Below are 26,231 nucleotides of genomic sequence, written 5' to 3'. Positions count from 1 at the left end.
GTGAGTTAACAAGCCCTCCAGGGGATTCTGATGCAGCGCAGGGCTGAGGACCACTGCTGTATACAATAAAGGGAAGTCAGAAGGGGTGTTCAGAGAACGAGTGGGTATGGGCCAGGGAGACTAGGGAGTGTTAGGAAACCTGAGTGCCAGGAGGATCCATTCCTCTGTGGCTGTGGGACCTTGGACAATTCCTTAGAACACAGTCTTAGAAACTCAGTACTGAAAGGTCCTTTAGCAATCACTGTGTCACCTTCTTATGGTGGGAACGGGGAAACAGTGGTCCAGGGTGAGGAAGGGACTTGGCTATAGTTACTCAGTGGCAGAGCTGAAAATTGAAGCCAGTTGGATTTGCCTCCTGACAAACTAAGTGTCCCAGGATGTATCAGCTTGCCTCTCTATGTCTCAGTTTCCACATCCGTAAAATGGAAACTAATAGTAGTACTTAGATTCTTTTAAATAAGTTAATATCATATAGTATTGAATATGGGGTTTTCCTTTATTTTTTCCTTACAACTGTATTGAGGAATTACTGAAGCACACTAACTTGTATGTATTTAAAGAGTGCAATTTGATGAATTTTGACATACACATATACATCTATGAACCCATAATCAATATAACAAACATTCCCATCACCCCCGAAACTTTCTTTGTGCCCTTTTATAATCCCCCTCTCCCTCTCCTCATCCCCAGGCAACTACTGATCTGCTTTCTGTCCTTAAAGTTGGTTTGTATTTTCTAGAATTTTACATACATGGAATCGTACAGTACAGTCTCTTTCTTCCCTGGTTTCTTTTACCCAGTGTGTTTCTGAGATTCATCTGTATTGTTGTGTGTGTTAATAGTTTGTTCCTTTTTATTACTGAGTAGTATCCCAGTGTGGATGTACATTTATCTATCCATTCCCCTATTGATGGACATTTGGATTGTTTCTAGCTTAAGGTTATTACAAATCAACATAACATTCATTTTAAGAAGCACCATTATTTTATGTGCCACTAAGAAAGGAAAAGCGCTACCAATTAAATTATGACCCAATGTTTTTTTTGTTTGTTTGTTTGTTTTTTGCGGTACGCGGGCCTCTCACTGTTGTGGCCTCTCCCGTTGCGGAGCACAGGCTCCGGACGCGCAGGCTCAGCGGCCATGGCTCACGGGCCCAGCCGCTCCGCAGCACGCGGGATCCTCCCAGACCGGGGCACGAACCCGTGTCCCCTGCATCGGCAGGCGGACTCTCAACCACTGTGCCACCAGGGAAGCCCTGACCCAATGTTTTTAAATTAACTAGAATGTTCATTTCATACTCATCAAAATAAATCTTTCAAACTTAGGGGGTTTTTTTGTTACTCACATATCGCTTTTTTTTTTTTTTTTTTTTTTTTTTTGCGGTACACAGGCCTCTCACTGCTGTGGCCTCTCCCGTTGCGGAGCACAGGCTCCGGACACATAGGCCCAGCGGCCATGGCTCACGGGCCCAGCCGTTCCGCAGCATGTGGGATCTTCCCGGACCGGGGCATGAACCTGTGTCCGCTGCATCGGCAGGCGGACTCTCAACCACTGCGCCACCAGGGAAGCCCTCACATATCGCTTTTTTACATCCAAAAAAAAAAAAAAAAAAAAGGAATACCTAAACAAAAATAAAGCGACAGTGTTCCTAATACATCTTCTCATTTCGAATCCAATTCTTTGGAGTCAATCTTTAGCTCAGAATTACTGATGTCTGTGCTTTTAATATCGTCGTCCTTGGTGCCCTCAAGACTGTTGGTGATGGGGCTTCCCTGGTGGCTCAGTGGTTGAGAGTCCGCCTGCCGATGCAGGGGACACATGTTCGTGTCCAGGTCCGGGAAGATCCCACATGCCGCGGAACGGCTGGGCCCGTGAGCCATGGCCGCTGGGCCTATGTGTCCGGAGCCTGTGCTCCGCAACGGGAGAGGCCACAGCAGTGAGAGGCCCGCGTACCGCAAAAAAAAAAAAAAAAAAAGAGTGTTGGTGTTGCAGCCTTGTTACAGGGCCCACAGAGAAGCTCAAAGGCTCTGGTGCTGGGCTCTGCAGCCAGTGTGGCAATTATGCAGTGGTAGCCTCCCTTGCACTCCTGCTTTGGGAATGTTGCTAAACGTGTCTGTTCATTGCCTTCTCCACCCTTCCCCACCATCGTTTGGTTCCTAGGGGTTAAAAGTGCTCCACTATTGTCTCTGAGATTTTATCCCAAGCCCATGACACCTTTGATGTCTGTGCACACGGGAGCGGTGACAGCTCCATCAAGACCGCAGCCTGGCTGACAGTGTCGTAAGATGTCAGCAGTGCTAACACACATCCCAGTTTCGGAGATGCTAAAATGTATTTTAAAATGTGCAGCTCAGAATCGTTGAAACAGAGTCTATGTGTACTTTGTAAATGCTCAATGAAATTCAGCTTTTATTATTATTATTGCATTCCTGTGAAGCATCAATTTCCTGTTGGCCAAATGAGGGTGGCTGTATCTGCCTCACAGAAATGTTGTGAAGGTATAGCACATGATTTATTTCACGTAGAGCATATGGTCCAGTGCCTAGTACTCTATTGACCTTCAGCAAAAGATGTATTGTTTCATTGCAGCCTCACAATGCCCTTGACTTTGGGGACCGGCAAGATAGAAGACTTGTGAAAGCTGAAGCTGCAAAGGGGGCCTTAGAAATGTTACATCTCAGCTCCCTCATTTTACAGATGGGAAGCCCAGAGAGGGTGGGTGCCTTCCCCAAGGGCCTGGTTCATCTGGTGGCAACATCAGGATTCAAACCCAGATCTCGTCCCTCCCCTTCCAATGCTCTGCCTAAGCGGTGTTGTCATGGAAGGAGCCACAGGTCAGGATCCCAGAGAAGCCTTCATGGCCAGTTTCATTTCCAGAAGGATCAGCTCCTCAGGCTGCGTGGCTGGGGTGAGGGTCAGAGCTCAAGGAACAGGAATGGCCAGATTCCAGGGAAGGGTGGCTTTGGCCTCTGTCCGTCAAGCTGGAAGCTCCTGGACAGCCCAGCACCTGGGAGGACCCCTTGGAAACCCAGCTCTTGGGACTGGAAAGGAGCAAAGCTGGGGGTTGAGTGCCCTCAGGGTCATAAATACAAAAAGGAGGAGCTCTGCGTGTCTGCCCAGCACCACGTGCCAAGGGCTCCATTGAGCTGTTCCCATGTACTAATTCGTTCAATGCTACCAGAGCCCTGTGAGGCAGGTTTTCCTGACTGCTTTATACCTATGGGGAAACTGAGGCTTAGAGCTGGGGAAGGAATGCCTAAGATTACACAGCTAAGAAAGATGGAACTGGGAGTCCCATTTGGTTCTTTTGGCCCTTTCTATAGGGCACAGAACCTCCTTAGCCTAACTCCCAATTCGGGAATGAGAATGGAGCTGGGTGAAGAGCAAACATGTATACCCAGTGCTCCGTTCTGCTGTGTACTGGGCTTTAAGAGAATTAACCCTCCAACAAGGGAACAAGCAAAACGAAGGGCCCATCTCCCAACCTTGTCTATCCATGAATGGGAACTTCATAGTTTCATATGGGTTCTGGCCCAGTGATAATTCTCCTTCCAGTATAGCAGGGTTAGTTAGCCCAGGACAATACTATCAATAGCTATTTCTTGAAGGCTGTTCAGATGATTTGCTGTATCTCAGATGGAGCTGAACTCAGCACCAGGCTGACTTGATCTCCTGGTGTCATGAGTGTGATGCAGGCCTGGGGTTGGTCCCCAGGTTTTAGTCTCAGCCTTGCCACTGGGTCCTTGGGTGGCTCTGGGCAAGTCTTTCTTTCTGTGCTTCAGTTTCCTCACCAGTAAAACAAGGAGTTCATTTGTCAGATCCCAGATATCACACTCGGTTTTAACATTCCTTAACACCCCTGCATCAGGTGCCTCATTTGGACAGCAATGAAAATAATAATGAGTGGCTCACATTTATTGAGCACACACTATATACCAAAGTGATATTTCATCCATTATCTCATCTAATCCTCAAAGAACACTCTAAGGTGGGTTTGAACGGTACTTACCTGAAAGCGTTGTTATGAGGTCCAAGGGAGTTAACATATGTAAAGTGCTTGGAACAGTTCCTGGCACAGAATCCATGCTCAATCAATGTATTATTATTTCTTCTGTTCTGCAAGTGTGAAAACTGAGCCTAATAGAGTTTAAGTATCTTGCCCAAGGTCACAGAGCGAGAAAGTGGCAGAGCCTAGATTTAAGCCCAAGGAGTCGGGCTCCAAAGCCCTGTGCTCCTAATTTCTACTCTGTGCTGCCTCTTGATAAGACAAGATGCAGGAGAAAGATGTTAGAGAGAAGTGGGGACTATGTGCAGCTAGAGAGTGCCTGCCTTCAAAAGGCACGCTAGCTCCATTCTTAAAATACAGCACTGTAGGGCTTCCCTGGTGGCACAGTGGTTGAGAGTCCACCTGCCGATGCGGGGGACGCGGGTTCGTGCTCCGGTCCGGGAAGATCCCACATGCCGCGGAGCGACTGGGCCCGTGAGCCATGGCCGCTGAGCCTGCGCATCCGGAGCCTGTGCTCCGCAACAGGAGAAGCCACAACAGTGAGAGGCCTGCGTACCGCAAAAAAAAAAAAAAAAAAAAAAAATACAGCACTGTAGTAGACAGACAAACATATCTATAAGCTGAATTTGGCCACCCAGTAGTCAGTTGGTCATGCCTAGGCTAACCCATGATCTGGTTCTCAGAATCTTAACCTTAAATCCCAGCAAGTGAGATGCAGAGGCATAGCAGAAACACCACTGTGTCAGTGAGCTGGAGGGTATTCAGGGATGAGTAGGCATAAAGACATGGGGTTGGAGGCGAAGGAAGGGAACAGGCCCAAGCCAAGGCTCAGGTGTGTGATCCCAAGAACTCAGTTCGGGGGGCTCAGAGTGCAGGCAAGATTTAGCAGGAGGAGGTTAGCCACTGGTTTGTGGAAGCCTGGGTTAAAGCCTGTAAGGGGGTAGGGGGAACAGTCTGGAACTTTCCCTCCCCATAGGAGAATGCCAGGAATGAGAGGGAGTGACTAGGCCAAGAAAGCTTCTGGATAAACCAGTCCTACCAAAGCAGGGAAGCAAGGAAGTCTGGGGGTCGAGTAACCAGAATGTCGAGACAGGTGTTTTGAGAGTAGAGGGGCGGAAGTGTTGGAGGGAAAGAAAACTTGGAAATTCCTGGTTGTAAATGCCTCCGTCAGAGGACAAATGTTGAGAGCCAAAGCCAATCCTGCTGTCACCTCTTAACTTTCTCTGGTTTCATTTCCCCCAAAAACAGAGAGCTTAAGCAGTCCCAAGTCCTCCAGGAAAGGAGGCGGTGGACTACAGTGCAAGGCTTATTGGCTGTTAGCATGAACACGTGTTTTGCCTCCTCATGGAAAGGGATATAAAACCCAACTGATAAGAACAGGTAATGTTGGTTGAGCTCTGTGTGTCGTGGGCTCAAGCATAGCTCATTTTAACAGGTAGTCACTCTGAGCATCCCCACTTTACAGATGGAGAAGCAGGTTCAGGCAAGTTAGCGTTCACGCCCACGTGGACAGAGTGAGTAAGTGACGGCGCCTGCATTGCAACCCCTCTAGAGCTTATGATTTTTTTTTTTTTTTTTTTACCACCACTTGTATCTCTCGAGTTGAAAAATGGGGACAGGGATGATGATGATGATGATATGATAATAGCTAACACATCCAACCAACTTAAGATGAGAGATGACACAATTCTCACGGTGCGTAGAGCACAGAAGTCTCTCGGCTGTTAACAGCCCACATTTACTGAGGGCTTATTACGTGGCAGGCCCTGCGCTAAGCACTTTACATGGATTATCTCATTTAATCCCTGCAACACCCTGTGAGATTGGAATTTCTAAGTTTCACGGAGAAGGAAACTCCTAACAAGGTTAAGTAACACACCTGTGGTTGTAGACGAAGCAGAGCGTGGGTTTCAGCCCAGCATCAATTCTGCAGCCTTTGTGGGTAGCAACTACCCTGCCTCCCCATTAGCCGTGAAGCCCACCACTGTCTTCCCTGGACGACTTCCTTCTCCAGCCTCCCCGGCCTACACCCCGTCGTCTCAGTCTCTCCCTTCTCCCACCCCCTTGGTCTTTCACACCTGTAGAGCTGACCTAGCATCTTATGAACTATCCCTGCACCCTGTCATTGCCTGGGGTTCACAGTCTAAGGTAGCGGAACTGCCATACATACTGTCACAGGGATGGGCCACTCCCTGCTGGCAGTGTAAGCCTCTGCTCTCCAAGGCAGAAACAAGGCTTATTCAAGTGTCTTAGCCCTCGTCGTGTCTGGCGTGGGACCAGGCTGTTGGGTCCATGCAGTAAATTATTCCTTTTTTTTTTAAAGCCCGATTGAGTTTATTTTTTAATTTTTATTTATAAGTTTATTTATTTTATTTATTTATTTTTGGCTGCGTTGGGTCTTCATTGTTGTGCGCGAGCTTCTCATTGTCGTGGCTTCTCTTGTTACACAGAGCACGGGCCCTAGGCGCGCGGGCTTCAGTAGTTGTGACGCATGGGCTTAGTTGCTCCGCGGCAAGTGGGATCTTCCCAGACCAGGGCTCGAACCCGTGTCCCCTGCGTTGGCAGGCAGATCCTTAACCATTGTGCCACCAGGGAAGCCCATGCAATAAATTCTTGTTGCTTGGAGGACTGATTGAAAGGAGGGAGAACGGAGTTGAGGAGAGGGTGAGTCAGAGAGCCTCTCTGGGTCACCTTCTGCAGCTCGGCACTAGGGTGGCGCTCAAAGTCTTAACGGGGACCCCAGGGCCCCAGAAGCCCAGGCTCTGCCCACTCTACCTCCAGTCCATCACTCATAATGTGAAGGTATGCGGCTTTCTTTTCTGTTCCTCACACCATCATCCCTACCCAAAGCCTTTGTACTGGCTGTTCCTGTTGCTTCCTACCATCTGGTCTCCCCTCCACGATCACCTCCTCCGAGAAGCTTCCCTTGCTTCCCTTGACTGCCCTGCCCTGCCCCACCCTTACACATAATCCCACTACCCTGTTGTACTTTTCTGAATAGCATGAGTCTCTGACATGATCCTGTGGATTCATTTTCTGGTTGGGGTGTCTCCCTGACGGGAGTGTAAGGGCAAGGTCCTGTCTGTCTCGTCTACTTCTGTAGCTGGGTGTTTGCTCCGATTCAGCTGTGGTTCATGTGCTCAGCCGTCCTCACCAACTATGAGATGGTGATTTTTTTTCATCCCCAGATTCGTTTAAGGAAGGAGTGAAGGTGTTTGCACGAAACCGAATTAAAGGGAGGAAGGAGAATCGCAAAGATTGCACTTTCTTCCGGCCACCCCAGCCTTGCAGGTGTGGGCTGCTTAGCACTGGGGCTCTGCCGAGGTCCGGTGGTGGCGAGTCCTCAGGAGCTGTGTAATCCTGAGCTATGGGAACTAGGCATGTGAAACACCCCGGGGCGGGAAGAACCGGCCTGGCCATTGTGCCTGGGCTGGGAGGAGAGGTTCGGCTGAAAGTTTGGACAGTTCTTGGCATGCAGTCTGCAGGGCCCTTTAGAAAGCGATCCCGCCCAGTCGGCCCTCGGAGAGAGCACGGTCTGGGGGGGCCAGCATCCCGCTGGACGGCGATAAAGAGGTTGCTGTGGGAAGCGTTCAGATTGCTCGGGAAGCACTAGGAACATGAAAGATATGTTATGCGTTCTTCAGTCCCAAGAGAATCACCACCCAGTGTTAGACTTGGCAAAAGGCTTTCTGCTCCTTCTCTGAGCTGCCTCCTTAGAAAAGACGCGCTGTCTGAATACTGAATGCCAGCCGTGGCGATGTGGAGCTGGAAAGAGGATGAGGGGCCTGCGTTCCTGGACAGGTGATCCCACAGAACCCTACCTGTCTCCAAGGCAACACATCCGGGCCCCTTTTTTTCCAAGAGAGCCTGTTGTGAAACATTCAGGAATGTTTGTGTTCCTTCAGAGATTTGTAATTAAGAGAGCTAGTTCTCTTGGCGCTCTTCCCTCCTTCCCTCTCACCCCTCCGGCATTTGGGTCATTTGATTTCACGATCTGGGTTTTCAGCAGCCCAGGACTTGGAGGCTGGAGGAAGGGACTGTACCGGGCTGGACTGGGGCAAATCGCTTCAACAGGGGCTGGGGGCTGGGGGCTGGGAGTTGCAGGCAGGCCCCCAAGTCCTGGCCACATCTGAAAGCAGACATCTCTTCCCAGCTCACATTCTTGGCACTTGCCCAAGGGGAAGCACTGCGGGCCAGAGAAGCACCCACAGTTTCCCAGGGGAGACTGGTTTAAACGGACAGTTGCTCTCTCTGGGAAGAGGAGTGTGTGCACATGTATATATGTGTGTGTGTGTGTGTGTGTGTGTGTTTAAATCCTTGTGCAGCTAAAAACGCTTCTCTTCATCCTGATTCTCTGAATGACACGTCTCTGCACACTGAATAATTCATCTCCCTCTTGGCATTTGTTCCAGAGAGAATCTCGCTGTCCAGATTTCTTGTAAGTTGCATAGTCTTCCAATAGAAGCTTTTCTCTTTCCCATGGAAGAGCTCTGGGAGTCTGGATATCAGCCCTCTGGGTTTTTTTTCCATGATCGCTTTGAAGGGAAGCCTGAATATCAAACCCAAAGCCTTCCTTTCTCCTCTTGCCCCCCTCCGTCTAACATTGGGTCCTCTGGATTCCCTCTTCTTTATCCCTGTGGGGCGCGATGTCTGTGTTCACCGCAGGCAGGAATCAACATCTCAGCCCTGGTAGGATATCCAATGTCGGGTACATTACTGATACTTGTATCTAACATTTACTTCAGGTCTGACTTCTTGATGTCCAAGGCTGGAACAATCAGTGGAGTTAATGGTTTTCTGGAAAAGGGATGCATTTTGGGTGTTTTAGACCTGCCGCTCCTCCCTCAGTCCCCATCCTCACACACAGAACTCAGTGAATCCCTTGTCGTGGTAACGGTGAAACAGTTGTCTTTTCATGAGGCAGTCGTGCATTATCCAAGTGTATTGAGTAGCTCTGCACCAAGGTATAGAATACTGAAGTTGCAAATAGGACGCAGCTTGGGTGCCTTCTGCCTGCTTCAGATTTCCCCCCGCCCAGCTTCATCATCTGTATCTCGGGCATAGCTTCCTTTGTGCTCAATTGTTCTGAGATTCCCTTGGTCTTGTCCGTTTTTATTAGCAAAGCTCAGGTTCTGTAGTCAGGCAATGGGGCTTCAGGTTATACCTCTGGTGTTTGCCAACTCCGTGACGTTGGGTGTGTTTTCTCACTGGTAAAATAGAGGAAGAGTGCCTGTGGCCCAGAGAAGGAACATGATATGTACATAACTTGTTTTCTAGGCCTAGATTTAGCCATTATTAAATATTTTAATTCCAACTGATATAGGAATATTACAGAGAAACTAGTTTAAAAAAATGATTAGAAAGGAAAAAGTTAAATTATGTTAAAATCCCTATACCGAGATAGCATTTTAATGTATATCTTTCCAGTTCCTCTTCTACAAACATATACACATTTTAGGCAAAATGTCATATTCTGTAACAGTATCCTGTAGCATTTTTTTTGAATAGATCTTTACTGGAGTATAATTGCTTTACAGTACTGTGTTAGTTTCTGTTGCACAACAAAGCGAATCAGCCATACGTGTACACATGTCCCCATATCCCCTCCCTCTTGAGCCTCCCTCCCACCCTCCCTATCCCACCCCTCTAGGTCATCGCAAAGCACCGAGCTGATCTCCCTGTGCTACGCGGCTGCTTCCCACCAGCCAACTGTTTTACATTCGGTAGTGTATGTATGTCGATGCTACTCTCACTTAGCCCTGGCTTCGCCCTCCCACCCCGTGTCTTCACGTCCATTCTCTATGTCTACCTCTTTATTCCTTCCCTGCAACTAGGTTCATCAGTACCTTTTTTTTTTTTTTTTTTTTTAGATTCCATATATATGCGTTAGCATATGGTATTTGTTTTTCTTTTTCTGACTTAACTTCACTCTGTATGACAGACTCTAGGTCCATCCACCTCACTACAAATAACTCAATTTCGTTTCTTTTTACGGCTGAGTAATATTCCATTGTATATATCTTGTTCAACAATGTTGCTTTTCCTCATAGTATGTTAAGAGCATCCTTCCATGTTGGCAAAATATAGAACATACCATTATTTTTTGTTCTTAGGTATTCATTATTGTATTCACCCATTCCACAAATATTTATTGAGCACTGATCGTGGGGATTCTGTTGCTTAGATGCACAATTGATGAAATCATTTAATTCATCCCCAGGGAAGAATTTTGAAAGGTGATGATCCACACAGGGATTCAGGGAGCTGTGGAGAGGAGATGTGTCTTTATCTTCTTGATTTTCTAGGTTGCAAAGTGTAACTAACAAGATTCCCATCTCCCCAGCCAGGCTGGCAGGTGGGGCTTCTCAGGGCTGAGACCAGGGAGAGGAATGAGTCAGAAACAAAGGTCTGACTGTGGTTGGCTCAGGCGTTCCTGTTCCCTCCCAGATTTATCTGTCCTCAGTAATAGAGTCACTTGCCGTGGAGGAGTATGCCTCTCTATGGAGTTTTCCTTCAGAGGCCTTTTCAAAGCTGTGTTAGATGAAATGATGTTGGATGAGATTTGGCTATTGGTCACTGGTCTTCATTCTCCATAAGGAAGTGGGAACAAATCATTTACAGTAGTTTGAGGAAGAGGAGGAGGTACTGAGGGACATGGTCTTTTGTTTCTGAAGTCTGGGCGGGGCTTGGGGTGGAGTGGTGGAGTGGACTGAAGACAGCTTTGCAGAAACTTTATCCAGGTTGGCAAAGGTGCTCCGGAATGACGTGCCTTCTGACCCGAGGAAATCACCTGTGTCTTCCCCACCTCTTCCTTCTTTTACTCCAAGACGGTGGCTTGTAATTTTGCGAGGGGCTCAGGAGATGCATTGAAGATGTCAACTTTCAAGAGAACCTTTCGGCTCACAGCAGGGACTCTGAGGACGGAGTGCCTTGCTTGAAATCCCAGCTTTGTCATTGTTGTGAACATCGAGAATGTTATTTAATGTTTCTTAGTCTCAGTTTCCCCTTCTGGGAAGCAGAGAAGAATGTTCTTTGAGCGTTCATTTGCACCAGCCTATGCACTAAATGTTTTTACAAACATGACTATTTAACTTGACAACCTGGAGAGTTATTATTATCCCCACATTTCAGATAAAAATACTGAGGCTCAGAGAGCGGCAGTAAGTTGCCATACTCACACAGCTGGTAAGTAATGCTTATTGAATCCTTACTGGATAGGGCTTAGTCTGTTGCATATCATATACACCTCTGCCTCATCCTTTGTCTCCCACAATACAGCAGTAAATTACTGACTGACAGAAGCTTTGGGGCTATCCATTCCTTCAGTCAATGGATACTTTTCTTAGCCTCCCGGACCTTGGATATATAGTGGTACATGAACACACCAGGTCTATCCACCAGGGGCTCTTTTAGTGTTTCTTTTTTCCCCACATATTTTGCTTTAAGCTTGATTTGGAGTGGGTTTAAGAGGGAAGGAGATTGCACAAGATGGGAGAGTCATTTCCTATGGCTTAGAGGGAAGTTCTTGATCAGGAATCCTAGACCTCATCCCACTCATCTTTCCTCTTGTCCCGTTGTACGTCAGTTTGCCAATCTGTCTAAAGAGTGTTGAAGCAGAGCCTTCCGGGCTTTCAGAATTGGGAGGGGATTGGGAGCAGACAGGAGAGGGAGAATATTAGGATATGTATTTTAGGCAGATACAGCTATGGGGAAAAACCAAAGGGGCCGTCTAGGGGCGCCACTCAGGCTGACTTTTTTTTTTTTTTTTTTTTTGCGGTACGCGGGCCTCTCGCCCGTTGTGGCCTCTCCCGTTGCGGAGCACAGGCTCCGGATGCGCAGGCTCAGTGGCCATGGCTCATGGGCCCAGCCACTCCGCGGCACGTGAGATCCTCCCGGACTGGGGCACGAACGCACGTCCCCTGCATCAGCAGGTGGACTCTCAACCACTGCGCCACCAGGGAAGCCCCTCAGGCTGACTTTTGTGTACCTAGATTCCCGGCTCCCTGCACGCTGGCTAAAGTGCTTGACCAAGGGTTTATGGTGTTTTCCAGCCTTGAAAAACCTTTGTTTGTTTAGTTGGGTGATTTGTCTGTCTGTCCATCTGACTTAGCCACCAAGACTGGGTGATGACCACCACCTCACTCCCCACAATATGGTGACTTAGAGGGTAGTTATCGCTAAAAGATCAGTTTGGCCTGGATTTTGCAGGGAGGGACAGCAGTGGGTACAGGCATTTGGGAATCGGCCCAGGAAGCAAAGAAATACGGCCAAACTCACAGGGAGGGAACATCTGCTATTCTAGATGCTGCAGTAAGCTAGCTTTCCAGAGGGGAAGTAGGTAGGACAGGCACGGGCTAGAGCCGGGGGAATGGCTGGGGCTGTGGTGGACAAGTGAACTGCAGGTGGAGCAGCCAGAGAGGGCTGGAGTTCGAGTCCGGAAGTAAGACTTGACCCTCAAGCCCTTTCCTGTGACCCCCCCCCCCCACTTAGAGATGCAGGAACAGAAGCCCAGAGAAGGCAGGTGACTTGCTCAAATCACTCCCCAGTTTGTGGCAAAGTTGGGAGCCGAGCAGATTCCCCGCCTCCCTCTCAGGTGCTCTCATCCCGCTGCTCCAGTTATGCGTTCATCTTCCCCGGGGACAGCAGAGCTGGTGTCACAGTGCGAAGCTTCTGGATCTGGTGGGCCAGTGCAGAGGAGCGGGGAGGTTGAGAACACCTACGTGTTGCGGGGTCTTGGGGACCGTAGGCTGATGGAGTCTGTTTCTCCTCTCCCTTGCCAGGTACACCAAACCGCTCACCTTTGCTGACTGCATTAGTGATGAGTTGCCGCTGGGATGGGAAGAGGCGTACGACCCACAGGTTGGAGATTACTTCATAGACCACAACACCAGTAAGTTCCTGCCCGTCCTCCCTTCCCATCCCCTCTGCCCATCCCTCTGCCTCCTGCCCAGCCCCCAAGTCTGGAAGAGCTACCAGCAGGGACTCATGAAGCCAGATTGTGTTTTGTTTCACGTAGAGTTAGACAGAGATCTCAGTGTAGATATAGATAGATAATGTATGCTCATATATAAATAACAGTTCAGAAGGATTTTAAATAGAAACTAAAACTCCACCTCTCACAACCCATCTCCCCAATTTTACAGAGGCAACCACTGCTATCAATTTCTTGTGTATCACTCCAGAAATTTCCCAGTCATGTGTATATATATGTACATATATTCTTTTTTTTTTTTTACATATATTGATTTCCATGCATACAGGTTTTTTTCATATAAGGTAGATGTGTCCTTGTCATTGCCAGACCATTTTGGAGCCGTCACTGCCCCCAAAGCAGGTCCCCAGCAGCCAGCATGCACACGTGTGTCTGTCATGGAGTGGTCTGAGTGTATGTGCCTCTAGCCCATCATACCGTTCAGCCCACCCTCACATCATATCTGTGTTCCAGGTATCCTGACCCAGAGTGAAGATTCTTAGTGTCTTTGTCTCTGTGACTATGATGGAGGCATAGGTGATACAGGAAGAAGCATGTTGTTTGACAGGTGGAAGAACCCAGGTCAGGGTACCCCAGCCGGGGAGGGTTGATGTGTATCTGGGCCTCAGCCATCACGCACCTTCTCGGCCGAGACTATTCCTGTCCTCGGAAACTCGCTGCCTGCTTTGTTCATGTGTACAGAGGAAAGAGGAGGTTTCTGTCTCGCTCTCCACCTTCCGAACTGTGGGATTCCCTTTTGTCCTTCCAGGCAAGAGGAAAATGGGATGCAAAGGCATGTTTCTGAAGGTTGAGATTAGGGCACCAAATCCCAGGGGTCCCTGTTTCCTGAGTGTGCACTCTGTGCTGTGTGCTGGGAGAGGAACTGGAGAGACATCACTCATTCAATCATCCCAGCTTCCCTGTGGCCTGCTAGGGTGATTATTCCCACCTTATAAATGGGACTCAGAGGTAGAAATCGACTGCTCAACACTCAGAGTCAAAACATGGCAGAGCTGGGATTTGAACTGGTGCTGGGAGTGGAGTTGGGCTTCTCCATCCACTTCCTCCTCTGGGTTTCAGTAGCACCTGGTCCTACCTCTGCTGTGCCCCTCATCACTCTGTAGTATAACCATTTACCTACTGAGACTAGCTCTTCTAGAGCAGGACAAGGTCTAATTCATCTGTCTAGTCCCAGGCCTTTGCCTGGTAAGGCACATAGTAGGTGTGCACTTGACCTTTGCTACATAGAAAAGGGCATACGTGCATGAATGCACGACCAAGTGGGTGAATGAGCAGACTGTTGTTGGCACCAAAGTATAGGAGGGTTTCTGAGAGACAGCTAATGGCATTAATTGCATTGTTGGTGGTAGCCGAGGTTTTTATTAGCACTCATGATTGCATACGGGATAATGAGAAGTAAATATGCCTAATTGAGTATGTATGGGGAATGAGGTTAATGCTTGGAGGGCTGCACGGTATGCTGGGTTAAACACTGATGTACAGGACCCCTAATCAGTCCTTTACTGTTTGTAATTGCTGAGTGCATCCCCCTCATTAAAATCTGATGGTGGGAGTGAGATTTTCAAGTGCTTCTGGGAGTTTTTGGAGAGATAGAAGGAAGGAGTATCATGCAGTGGCAGAGTTTCTTCTGGAGGGGATGATGGCAGAAATGGGGGTATGTGTTGGGAGGTGAGTAAATGAGAAACACAGTAGGAAGCATTCTCTCTGGTAGTTTTACCAGCTATCGGGCTACTGCTTTTCTTTTGGCTGGAAGGTGCTCTCATTGGACAGAGGGTACCACCTCCGCAGACGGAGCCAGTGATACAGATGCGGTATGTGTGTGACCATCGAGGCCCAAGCACTCAGAGCTGTGGGCTCAGGCCAATCCTCTATGTGTCCACTGACTGAAATTACTCTCAAGAGTTCTAGACACAATAGAATTGAGCAACAAATTAAATCCACCATCCAGCGTTTGTTCATTCAGCAAATATTTATTGACCTCCTACAATGTTCTAGGCGCTGTTCTGAGAGCATGGGGTATGTGAGAGTTCAAAATGGCAATGATCCTTGTCCTTACAGAGCTTTCGTTTTGGCAGAAGAAACAGAAAATAAACAGAAGAAGTAAGCAGATTATGTAGTATATTAGAAAATTATCAGTGATATGGGAAAAGGGGAAGCACAGCATGGGGCTGAGGTGTGCTGGGGTGCCTTTGTGGGTGGCGGGCAGGGATAGTGGTAAAGGTCTTCAGGAAAAAGACCTTGTCGAGAAAATGAGATTTGAGCTAAGGCTTGAAGGAGGTGGGGTGAGCGTTTCAAGTAGAGAGAGCTGATTGAACAACAACTCCACTGCGTGATCACATTTAGCTCGCTTGAGGGATGGCAAGGACGCAGGTGTGCATATAGCAGAATTTGTGAGGAAGCGGGGAGAAGGCCAGCAGGGTGTGGGCAGTGGTCCCCCTGAAGGGTTCAGGCTCTCATTCAACACGGTGGGAGCCATTGGAAAATTTTAAGCAGATGAGTGGCGTGACCTGTTTTATGTCTTAAAAGGGTCACTCTGGCTGCTTTGCTGAGAATAGACCTTAGTGGAACAGGGGTAGAAGCAGGGAGACTTGTAAGGGCTGATTGCAATAGTCCAGGCGACAAAGGACAGTGCCCCAGACCAAGGCTGTAGTGGTAGAGGTGGTGAGAAGTGGCCTGAAGCTGGAGGTATTTTCAAGATAGAGCCAACAAGCCTTCCTGATAGATTGCACGTGGGGTGTGAAAGAACGGGACAAATGAGCCTCTCTGGGCCTGAGCAGCTGGCAGGATGGAGTTGCCATTTATTGGATGGAGAAAACTGCAGGAGGAGTGGGTTTAGGAAGGAGGACCAAGGGTTCATTGGGATGTGTCACATCTTCCTTGCCTGTTACACACCTGAGAGAAGATGTCCCTGGTCAGTTTGATATAGGAATGTGGTGTTTGGAAAAGAGATCTGGGCTGAAGATGTGTATTTGGGAGTTGTTGGCATAGAGAGAGTATTTAAAGACATGAAGCTGGATGAGATCACCAAAGGAATAAGTCAAGACAGAGAGAAGACAATCAAAGAATAGCCATGGGGTCCTCAGACAGGAGGAGGGTAGAGAGAAGAGGAAAACCAGTCATGATTCTGGGGAGTGATCGGAAAGGTGGGAGGAAAGCGAGAGGGTCTTGGCAGCCATGTGAAGGAGGCATACCGAGGAGAGAGGTGTCAACCCCGTGAAATGCTTCTGACAGATCAAGTACAAAGAGGACTGAGGATTGACCGATAGATTTAGCAAAGCCCTGTGACGCTGGTGCCCCTGACTTGGAGGGCAGCTTTGGACAAGGACTGGGGGCAAAAGCCTGACTAGAGTGAGTCTAAAAAAAAACGGAGGGGAGGCATTGGAAACAGCAAATATGGACAACTCTTTCCAAAATAGAGCCCGCTTTCATTATTTCGTTTATCCGTATTCAATTTTCCCACTGCCGTGTACATCCAGCATGATTAGATGGTTTTAATCCGTGGACAAATTGTGTGTTGTGCTGTTTTCTGTTCATACTATATCATGAATATTTGAGAGATGCTACCTAGTCTTCATATTTGTCATTTTTAATATATCAAATAGATGTGCTGATACATTTTAACACATAAAGTGAGTGTACCATAATACCCCCCTATTGCTGACCTTTTGGGTTCTTTCCATTTGTTTGTGATAAATAAATAACACTAGGGGAAGAATCTTTATGCATATTGCTTTTTTCTTCTATGATACTTTCCTGGAGTTGTATTTCCAAATGTAGGATCGCTAAGTGAAAGATTATGAACACTTGTGAGACTTCAGGTACCTCTCCCTAGTTTGATAAGTATTTCTAAAAGATCGTGTCAATCTGTATTTGCCACAGCAATAAGGGTATATTTTTCTCATACCTTCATCGATCAGTATGGGGCTAGTTACTTTTCGATAAATTCATCACAGGTTTAAGCTGTTACTTCATCGTTTTTCATTTGCATTCATTTCCATACTAACAAGGATGGACGTTCTCCAGATGTTCAGCTGTTTTTAAGACCATTGTTTTTCAAGCTGTTAGAGAATTCAATAGTGTTAGTCACGTGGGTGTGCACGTGGTGCACGTAGAAAGCAGGCGTGTGATGGGTAGAGGCGGTGGGGTGAGGGATGTGTGAAGTGTGGTGAACGTGTGAGCTGTATGGAGAGTGAGTGTAGAGTGTGTGTGTAGATAGAGGTTTGGAGCCTGGGGGAGGCTGAAGAATTGGGTCTCAATGATGGCTGCGCCCAATCGACTAAATGTTTACTGGAAGTAGTTGCATTTTGGGGAGAGGGGGCATGAGGGGGAAGGGGATAGAGGGGTGATGTTGTATGTAGCTGAGTTTGTGACATGCTGAATGATTAAACTATGTCCATGTTTAGCTTTAATAAAAATGAGAACTCAAAAATAGTTGGCCAAAGACATCTCTAAGAACCTGCCCAGGTGTAAAGTTATCTATTCTGGTGAGGTGGACTTAAGGAAGTGGAGCGTCAACAGAAGGGGCTGGGCTTGGGAGGACCCCTCAGAGTGTGACCAGTTCAGGATGTACATCAGTTAGCACAGCTCCTTACAGCCACCTAGGGAGCTGTCCCCAAAGGACAGTCTTTTCAAGAGTTGTTAGTACAACTGGTATCCACATGGAAAAAAATACATCTCCACTTCTACCCCCGCCTCACACCATATGTAAAAGTAAATTCAGAACGGACCACAGACCTCAACATAAAAGCTAAGACTATGGGCTTCCCTGGTGGCACAGTGGTTGAGAGTCCGCCTGCCAATGCAGGGGACGCGGGTTCATGCCCTGGTCTGGGAAGATCCCACATGCAGCAGAGCGGCTGGGCCTGTGAGCCATGGCCGCTGAGGCTGCGCGTCCGGAGCCTGTGCTCCGCAACAGGAGAGGCCACAACAGTGAGAGGCCCGCGTACCGCAAAAAAAAAAAAAAAAAAAAAAAGCTAAGACTAGAAAACTTCGAGAAGGAGACTAAGGAGAAAATCTGCAAGATTTTAGGTTAGGCAAAGGTTTTTTGGACAAGGCACAGAAAGCACTAAGCATACAAGAAAAAAGTAATAATTGGGCTTCATTGAATTAAAACTTCTGCTCTTCAAAAGACCATTAAGAAACTGAAAAAGCAAGCTACAGATAAGGAGAAAATATTTGCAATACATATACCTGAGAGCAGATCCATATCAAAAATATAAAAAGAACCCTTACACCTTAACAGTAAGAAGCCCAACAACCCAATAAAAAGTATGAGCAAAAGATTTAAATAGACACTTCACTAAAGAAGACATACAAGTGGCCAATAAACACATAAAAATATGCTTTACATAATCAGTCATTAGAGAAATAGGAATTAAATCTACAACGAGGTACCACTATACACCCACTGTAATGACTAAAATGAAAAAGATTGACAGTACCAATGGTTGGTGAGGACGTGCAGGAACTGGAACTCTAATTCACTACTAGTGAGGATGTAAATCAGAACAACCATTTTGGAAAACAGTTTTTTAGTTCCTTATAAAATTCAACATATAATTAACATACAAGCCAACAATTCCACCCCTAGATAGTTTTACCTAAGCGAAATGGAGACGTTGCAAAGACTTGTGCATGCATGTTCATTACAGCCTTATTCATAATAATCTCAAACAACAACCCAAAAGTTTATCAAAAAGTGAATTATGCTGTATTCACGCAATAGACTATTATTCCACAATAACAAAAAATGGACGACTGATACAACCTAAATGAGTCTCAAAAGCCTTATGCCAAGTGAAGGAGGTGAGATCCAAAGAGCACATACTGCTTGATTCCATTGTCATGAAGTTCTAAGACAGAACCGGAGGGAGAAAGTGGGTGGAAGTGACTGACACAGGACTGCAGGGTAAAGGAACCATTTACACATTGATAACAAGTGGTAGTTTATGGTGTATGCGTTTGTCAAAACATATCCAAGTCTACACTTTAGATGATTGTGCTTCATTGTATTTAAATTACACCTTAATAAAGGTGATTTAAACAATGTATTGATGCCTACTTAATACTGTAGACCAATTAAATGGAAATCTCTGGGGTAATTTCCAACATGCAACCAGGTTGAAACCAGTGTTCTGGTGTGGGGTTGTGGGTTGTGTTTGTCTGCCTGTGCATCCATCTATCAGTGTTGGATTGTGCTACAGGAGAAAGCCTGGGTCACCAAAAATGGTAGCCAAGCCAGCCTTCGATTAAGGCTCTCACGTGCTTTTATACTCCAAGGAGCGCGGCCTCCAAAGGGAGGGCGCCACTCTCAGATTAAACCCAGAGCACCACGGGGAGGATCCATCCAGGGGTGCCCCAGGGCATTTGTCAGGGACCCAGCATTTCACCTGGCCCTCTGGCAGGTGATTCTACCTGGAGCTCAGCATCGCACCTGCCAGCCTTGCCTGCCATCCTCAGTGACTGCTCAGCCCACCGGTGTTGGCACCTCTTACCAGGTCTAACCTTCAGTGATATGTTGAAATTATTTGGGGAGCTTTGCGGGTCACCATTGCCTCCTTCCCACCCCCAGAAATTCTGATTTAATTGGTCCAGGGATGGGGTCTGAGCATCGGGATTTAAAAAACTTCCCCCAGTGATTCTACTACGCAAACAGGGGTTCTTGGACATGGGCTGCACAGCCGTTACCTGGTGAAGCTTAAAACTGCCAATGCCTGGGCGCTACTCTTGGAAACTCTGATGTTAAGTGTTCTGGGGGCAGAATTCAGGCTTTTGTTTTTATTTTTGTTTTTTGAAGCTCCATAGCTAATTATAATATGCTGGCTGGACCCAGTGTACTGGATGAAGTACCAACCCCCTTTTTTTTTTTTAAAGCAATTTTGCTGAGGGTCTGGGGGGAAAGCCACTCTCATAAGGCTGTCTGTGAGAATAAAAATTGGTATAACCTTTGGGAAGATAATTTGGTAGTGTCTGTTAAAATTTAAGATGTGTATACCCACTGACCCAGTAATTCCTCTTTTAAGGAATTCCTCTTTTTACACCACAGAATTAATAATAGCACACGTTCATAGAAGTATGTTTTTAAGAATCCTCACTACAGCATTGGTTGTGGTAGCAAAAGAACTGAAAACAATCTGGATGTTTCCTGGTAGTGGTCTGGGAGACCACTAAAGCCCTATCATAAATAAATCTTAGTACCATACCATGGAATACTATGCAACCATTTAAATGATTGAGGTAAGTAAAAAATAAAAATGAATAAATAAAAACAGTGGTACAAATGAAAAAAAAAGGATAAATTAAAAATTGAGGTAAATCTTTATGTACCTACAAGGGAAAATGAACATGCTATATCATTTGGAGATGAAAGCAAATTGCAGACCAATATACATAAATGGGCCCCTTTACATTAAAAATAAACTTGTGTGTGTAGATATGTATGTATCAACAGGTTTGTATATAATCATAGGGCAATATCTGTTAGTGTGTGAGACTCCTAACAGCAGTTACCTCTAGGATGTAGGATTGGAGAGATTTAAACTCTCATTTCTTACTTTACGAATTTGCAATGGTGGAATTGTGAGATTTTTCTCTTTTTGTATTTTTCAATATTTTTCCCCAAAATGTAAATTTTTTAAAAAATGACAAACTTTAAAAAACATCTGCACCCTGGCCATGTTTCTTTTCTTTTCTGTGGCCCGTGTCAGCCAGAAGTGCGGGGCCCCTGAGGGGAACCCAGGAGTCCCTAACCCTGAGGGAATCCACATCTGCTGATGGGAAATCGGACCCCACCGTCTTTCAGCCCAGCTTTGTAAATTCTTTCCTCCCCCTTTTTTTCTTCTCTTGCAAGTGTTCCTCCCTCTTACTTGGTTGAAGAGTTGCAAAGCTTTCTTTGTGGGAAGCAATTTTGTGGCCCCTGCCAGCCATCTTCACACCTTGTTTTCTTTCCCAGAAAAAGGGAGGAGGAGAACTTGAAGAATTGAATAGTTTTGGCTTTACTCTCACCATAATTTGTTTACTTTACCTGGGTGTAAGTACACTACGGCTTCCTGGGAAGCAGTGAGGCAGGGCCCATTATCCTCTTTTATAATGAGAAACGTAGACTCAGAGAGGTCAAGCAGCCTGTCCATTGTAACACAGTGATTATCGGCAGGCACGAGAACGTGGCTCTGCTACCTCTCTGATTATTCTTCCCGTCTCTTCTTTCTTTCATTGGAAATACTCATTGGGGCCTATTCAGGAGGATGGAGAGCTAAAGGGACTGCAAAAGGAGGTACAAACTCAAAGCCCTCAGGAGCCACACACATGACGTAAATGAATGAAGCAGATATATTGTGGACCCACAGTGGCCAGATCTTCTGAATGATCAAGAAAAACCAGACGTCAGGATTTTAATGTATAAATCTCCTTGTTTTTACATACCAGTAATCAGTTCAAAATTATTAAAGTTCTTTGGGCTAAGCAAAACCTATCTACGGGCTGGATTCACCATATGGCTGTGATTATACAACTTCTGGTGTGTTCGTCGCCCCTTACCCCACCCACCAGCTGGGAAATGACTGAGGAGTTGACAGTCAATGGACATTGATTCTTGGACATGGTTTTGACCTCCTTGACATCTGCTCAGCTGCCAGCTACCCTTTTAAAAAAATTTTTTTGTCTTCTGACTTTTTTCCAAGTTATCACTATACATATTTATTGTACACATAATTTTAAAAAATAAAAAAGTATGAAGAAAAGGCATCCTACCATCAAGACATACCTGCTGTTGATAATTTGCTAAGTTTCCTCCTAATCTTTTTGAGAATGTACATATGTATTTTGATAAATACAAAATTATTTATGTAATTTTGCACCCAGTACTTCTACTCACTTTTATATCATAAGCACCTTTCTGTTTTTTTAAAAATTTTTTTCGAAGACATTATTTTTAATGGCTGTTTTAGTGTATTATGTAAATATAGCATACTTATTTGAGCAGTTATTTCCTGTGTGACCTTGAGCAAGTCACTTAACCTCTTTATGTCTCAGTTTTCTCTTTTGTTTAATGAGGGTAATAAAAGAATCTTCCCTATAGGGTTAATGTAAGGATTGGAGGAGTAAATAGATATAAAGTAATTAGAATAGTGCTTGGCATAGAATAAATATTAAATAAGTGCTTGATGATTATTATGGTTTTGTACAAATGCATTTTTGCCTGAATTTATTGCTTTTTATAATAAATTACTACAGGAGAAATTATTGGACAAAGGGTATTAACGTTTTAAGGCTCTTGATTTTCGTGGTCAGATAACCTTCTAGTAAGGCTGTTCTAATTTACATTTCCAACACAGTATTTCCTCACATCCTCTGAAATATTAGTTATTTTACTCTCCTTTATTCTTTGCCAAAATGAATGACCTTAAGCATCTATAATGTTGTTGAGCCTCTCTGTCTAGATTAGAATTCATATCTGGTCCTTCCTCTGGCTGTTCCCAGACAGACTGACTTCAGGTTTGTAAACTGATCCTGGTTTGTGTGTGTGTGTGTTTGTTTGCTTAATCCAAAGGATGAGTCTCTGTTGTTTAATAGGTAAGTTTAACACATTCACATTTATTGTGATTTTCTACTTACTATGCTTTTTGTTTTCTGGTAGTAGATTCTACAGGCCACCAACTCAACAGACATTTGTGAGGTGCTAACCTAGGGTCTCTGGGGTCTTTTCCAGAAACCACTCAGATTGAGGATCCCCGGGTACAATGGCGGCGGGAGCAGGAGCACATGCTGAAGGATTACCTGGTGGTGGCCCAGGAGGCCCTGAGTGCACAAAAGGAGATCTACCAGGTGAAGCAGCAGCGCTTGGAGCTTGCGCAGCAGGAGTATCAGCAGCTGCATGCCGTCTGGGAGCACAAGCTGGGCTCCCAGGTCAGCTGTGAGTACCTCCTCCGCTCCAGGACACCCACAAACACAACTACAGGGAGGAGGGAATGGCCACACTGAGTCTTGCCTCTATTACCTCTCAGTGTTTCTCAGATCTACCTATTTTCTTTCATCTCTGCTCCTTGTCCAAACTACCACCCTCTCTACTGTTTTCCGGCTCCTACTTGTGCTTTGCAATGATTCATCTACCATTTTCATTCCATTTCCGTTCATTCATTTGTCATCTCAGAATGCCAGACTTATTACCTGTCTTCTTATTGAAAGCCCTTCAGTGGCTGGGGGCAATGGGGAGTTCTTGGTTAATGGATAGTTTCAGTTTGGAAAGATGAAAAAGTTCTGGAGATGGATGGTGGTTGGTGATGGCTGCACAATAGTATGAATGTCTTTAATGCCCTTGAGCTGTATATTTTAAAATGGTTAAAGTGGTAAGTTTTATGTTATGTGTATTTTGTCCCATTGTTCTTTCCATAGCCCACACAGTCACACGTGATCAGACCCCTGCTGGCCACTCCCACCTCATCGCAGGCTCTCATTCACTTGGCTCCAGATGCGCTGAATACGTACATCGTGTTCCCCTCGCCTGCCCCGCACCATTCCACTTTGGGGCTTTTGTAATTGCTGCTCCCCTGCCTAGGAAGCTTTTCTGTTGGTCTGTTTGCACAGCTGGCTCCTTCTCACCCTTCCAGTCTCTTCCTTCAGGTCATGTCCTCTGAGAGGTTTGCTTCTGACATCCCCATCCACAGACTCCCTTCCCCAGCATTAGCCTCTGTAATGGCTCTCTGTTTATTTTGTTCATAACATGTATCACAGTACATCTGCTTATACGCTGCTATCAGTATTTCCGAGTGGAGGAGATTTCCTGTCTCCCTGGTTTCTGCAGGATGAGAAGAGGCATGCCAGGGTCCCCAGTCCTCATTCCCAACATAGGGAAATGCCAAATCAGTAGCTTTCAAGGAGCCCGTTGACCTTTTCTGATGTGTTGAGGTTTTTTTTTTTTGATAATTTACCTTTTTTTTTTTTTTTTTTTTGCGGTACGCGGGCCTCTCACTGTTGTGGGCTCTCCTGTTGCGGAGCACAGGCTCCGGACGCGCAGGCTCAGTGACCATGGCTCACGGACCTAGCCGCTCCGCAGCATGTGGGATCTTCCCGGACCGAGGCACAAACCCGTGTCCCCTGCATCGGCAGGCGGACTCTCAACCACTGCACCACCAGGGAAGCCCACCACTTATTTTTTTTTAACTTTTTAAAAATTGAAAGAATTTTTAGTAATCTTTATTTTATCTTATTTTTTATTTTTTTGGCTGCATCAGCACGTGGGATCTTTGTTGAGGCATGCGGAATCTTTCATCGTGGTGCACGGGCTTCTCTCTAGCAGTGGTGTGCGGGTTTTCTCTCTCTAGTTGTGGCGTGCGGGCTCCAGAACGCAAGGGCTCTGTAGTTCGCGGCACGCGGGCTCTCTAGTTGAGGCGTGTGAGCTCAGTAGTTGTGGCGCACAGGCTTAGTTGCCCTGCAGCACGTGGGATCTTTGTTCCCCGACCAGGGATTGAACCCACGTCGCCTGCATTGGAAGGCGGGTTCTTTACCACTGGACCACCAGGGAAGTCCCTACCACTCTTTTTAATAACTAATACTTTCCTATGTTTAATGAGTGCTTACTACATGCTAGCCTGCAGTCTGAATATGTTATTTCAGTTAATTCTCATAACAGTTCTAAGGGCAAGCACAGTTAATATCCTCCTGTAACAGATAAAGAATCTGCGGCTTAGAGAAGACCAATAACATGCCCAGGGTCTTACAGCTGGCGAGAGGTGATAAGTTGCAAACATATAAGTTCCGTCTGTCCCAACAACACCTGCATTGTGGGCCAAAGGGCCAGCATTAGGCCATAGTGTCAGGGCGTCTGTGGCTTAGCTGGGTCCTTGGACACTCCCCCTGTCTTTGAGAAGTTTGGTCTGGGAGGAAGACTGTGAGTGGTTTATTCACTGTCCCAGCCCCGCCCTTTTCCTTGGCAATTCAAGGAAAAAAACACTCTCCGATTATAGAAAAGAACTGGATTACACTCATTAGCTGTTTCTAGGTCAAATAATGTCCTAGAGATCATCATGAGGGTTTTAGCACTTAATCTGTCTTAGTCAGCTGGGGGCTGCCATAACAAAATACCACAGAATGGGTGGCTTCAACACAGACATTTATTTTCCCACAGCTCTGGAGGCTGGAAGTCTGAGGTCAGTATGTCAGTATGGATGGGTTCTGGTGAGACCCCTCTTCCTGACTTCGCACTGTGTCTTCACGGGGCACAGAGAGAGAAAGAGAAACAGCAAGCTGCGTGGTGTCTCCTCTTATAAGGTCACTAATCCCATCATGAGGGCCCCACCCTCATGACCTCATCTAACTCTAATTACCTCCCAAAGGCCCCTTCTCCAAATACCATCACATTAGGCGTTAGGGCTTCGACATATGAATTTGGGGGGAACACAATTCAGTGTATAGCATTATTCTTACCAGAGCCTTGGAGGGAGATATTAATATCGCTCATGAAACTCAGATTCAAAGAGGTAGAGGATGTTTTTCTTTCTAAAGTCCTGCAGTCTGAAAAAGTGACAAGTGTATAGAAAAACAAACCTTCCTGTTTTGGAGGTCAGGATGTATACATGGGCCCAAGGTATAACCCCACAAATAACTTACTAATTTTGGGGGGTAAAATGTATTTTTACACAGGAGAGCTGCAGCCACCACCTTACACAGGTGTTAAATTAGCATCACCAATAATGAGACAAACTGACATTATGTGCTTTCTGGTGTGATGCAATAAAAGCATCATAGAGGACTCTTGACAAAAATGTTTACTGTGAATCAAATCATGGAGAAACGGCTAGACAAATCCATAATGTGCAATATCCTACAAGATAATTGGTCTAGACACTACCCCCCCAAAAAAAAAATTCTGTGAAAAAACAAAAAGAGGGGAAACTGTTCTAGACTTTAAAAAAAAAAAAAAAAAAAAAAAAAAGCCTAAGGCGACATAAACCCAGTGAAGTGTTTGCACCTTGACTAGACCCTGGGTGGAGGGGAAAGCCGCCATAAAAGATATTCTCAGGCAATTGGAGAATTTTCTTAGTTAACATAATGATGTTGTAGCTATGTAGGAGAATGTCCTGTTATTTATTTATTTTATTTATTTTCTGTATTTTTCTCTTGGCCACGTCGGGTGTTCATTGCGGTGCGTGGGCTTCTCTCTAGTTGTGGCACATGGGTTTTTTCTCTCTCTAGTGGTGTGTGAGCTTCAGGATGTGTGGGCTCTGTAGTTTGTGG

The 26,231-nt window shown here is 46.0% G+C and overlaps 1 protein-coding gene across 1 annotated transcript in view; it reads left to right on the top strand.

Moving 5' to 3' along the window:
- WWC1 (WW and C2 domain containing 1) overlaps positions 1–26,231 on the top strand; it is a 147,846-nt gene that overhangs the window by 59,112 nt on the left and 62,503 nt on the right. The window contains exons 2-3 of the mRNA XM_060092566.1: positions 12,790–12,899; positions 22,708–22,911. Coding sequence (XP_059948549.1) covers positions 12,790–12,899; positions 22,708–22,911 — 314 coding nt within the window. The remainder of the gene's footprint in view (positions 1–12,789; positions 12,900–22,707; positions 22,912–26,231) is intronic.

Source organism: Mesoplodon densirostris, chromosome 3 (genome assembly GCF_025265405.1).
Source record: "Mesoplodon densirostris isolate mMesDen1 chromosome 3, mMesDen1 primary haplotype, whole genome shotgun sequence".
Classification (NCBI taxonomy): domain Eukaryota; kingdom Metazoa; phylum Chordata; class Mammalia; order Artiodactyla; family Ziphiidae; genus Mesoplodon; species Mesoplodon densirostris.
Note: the sequence above shows the minus strand (reverse complement) of the source record. Positions and strands in the feature narration are given on the sequence as shown.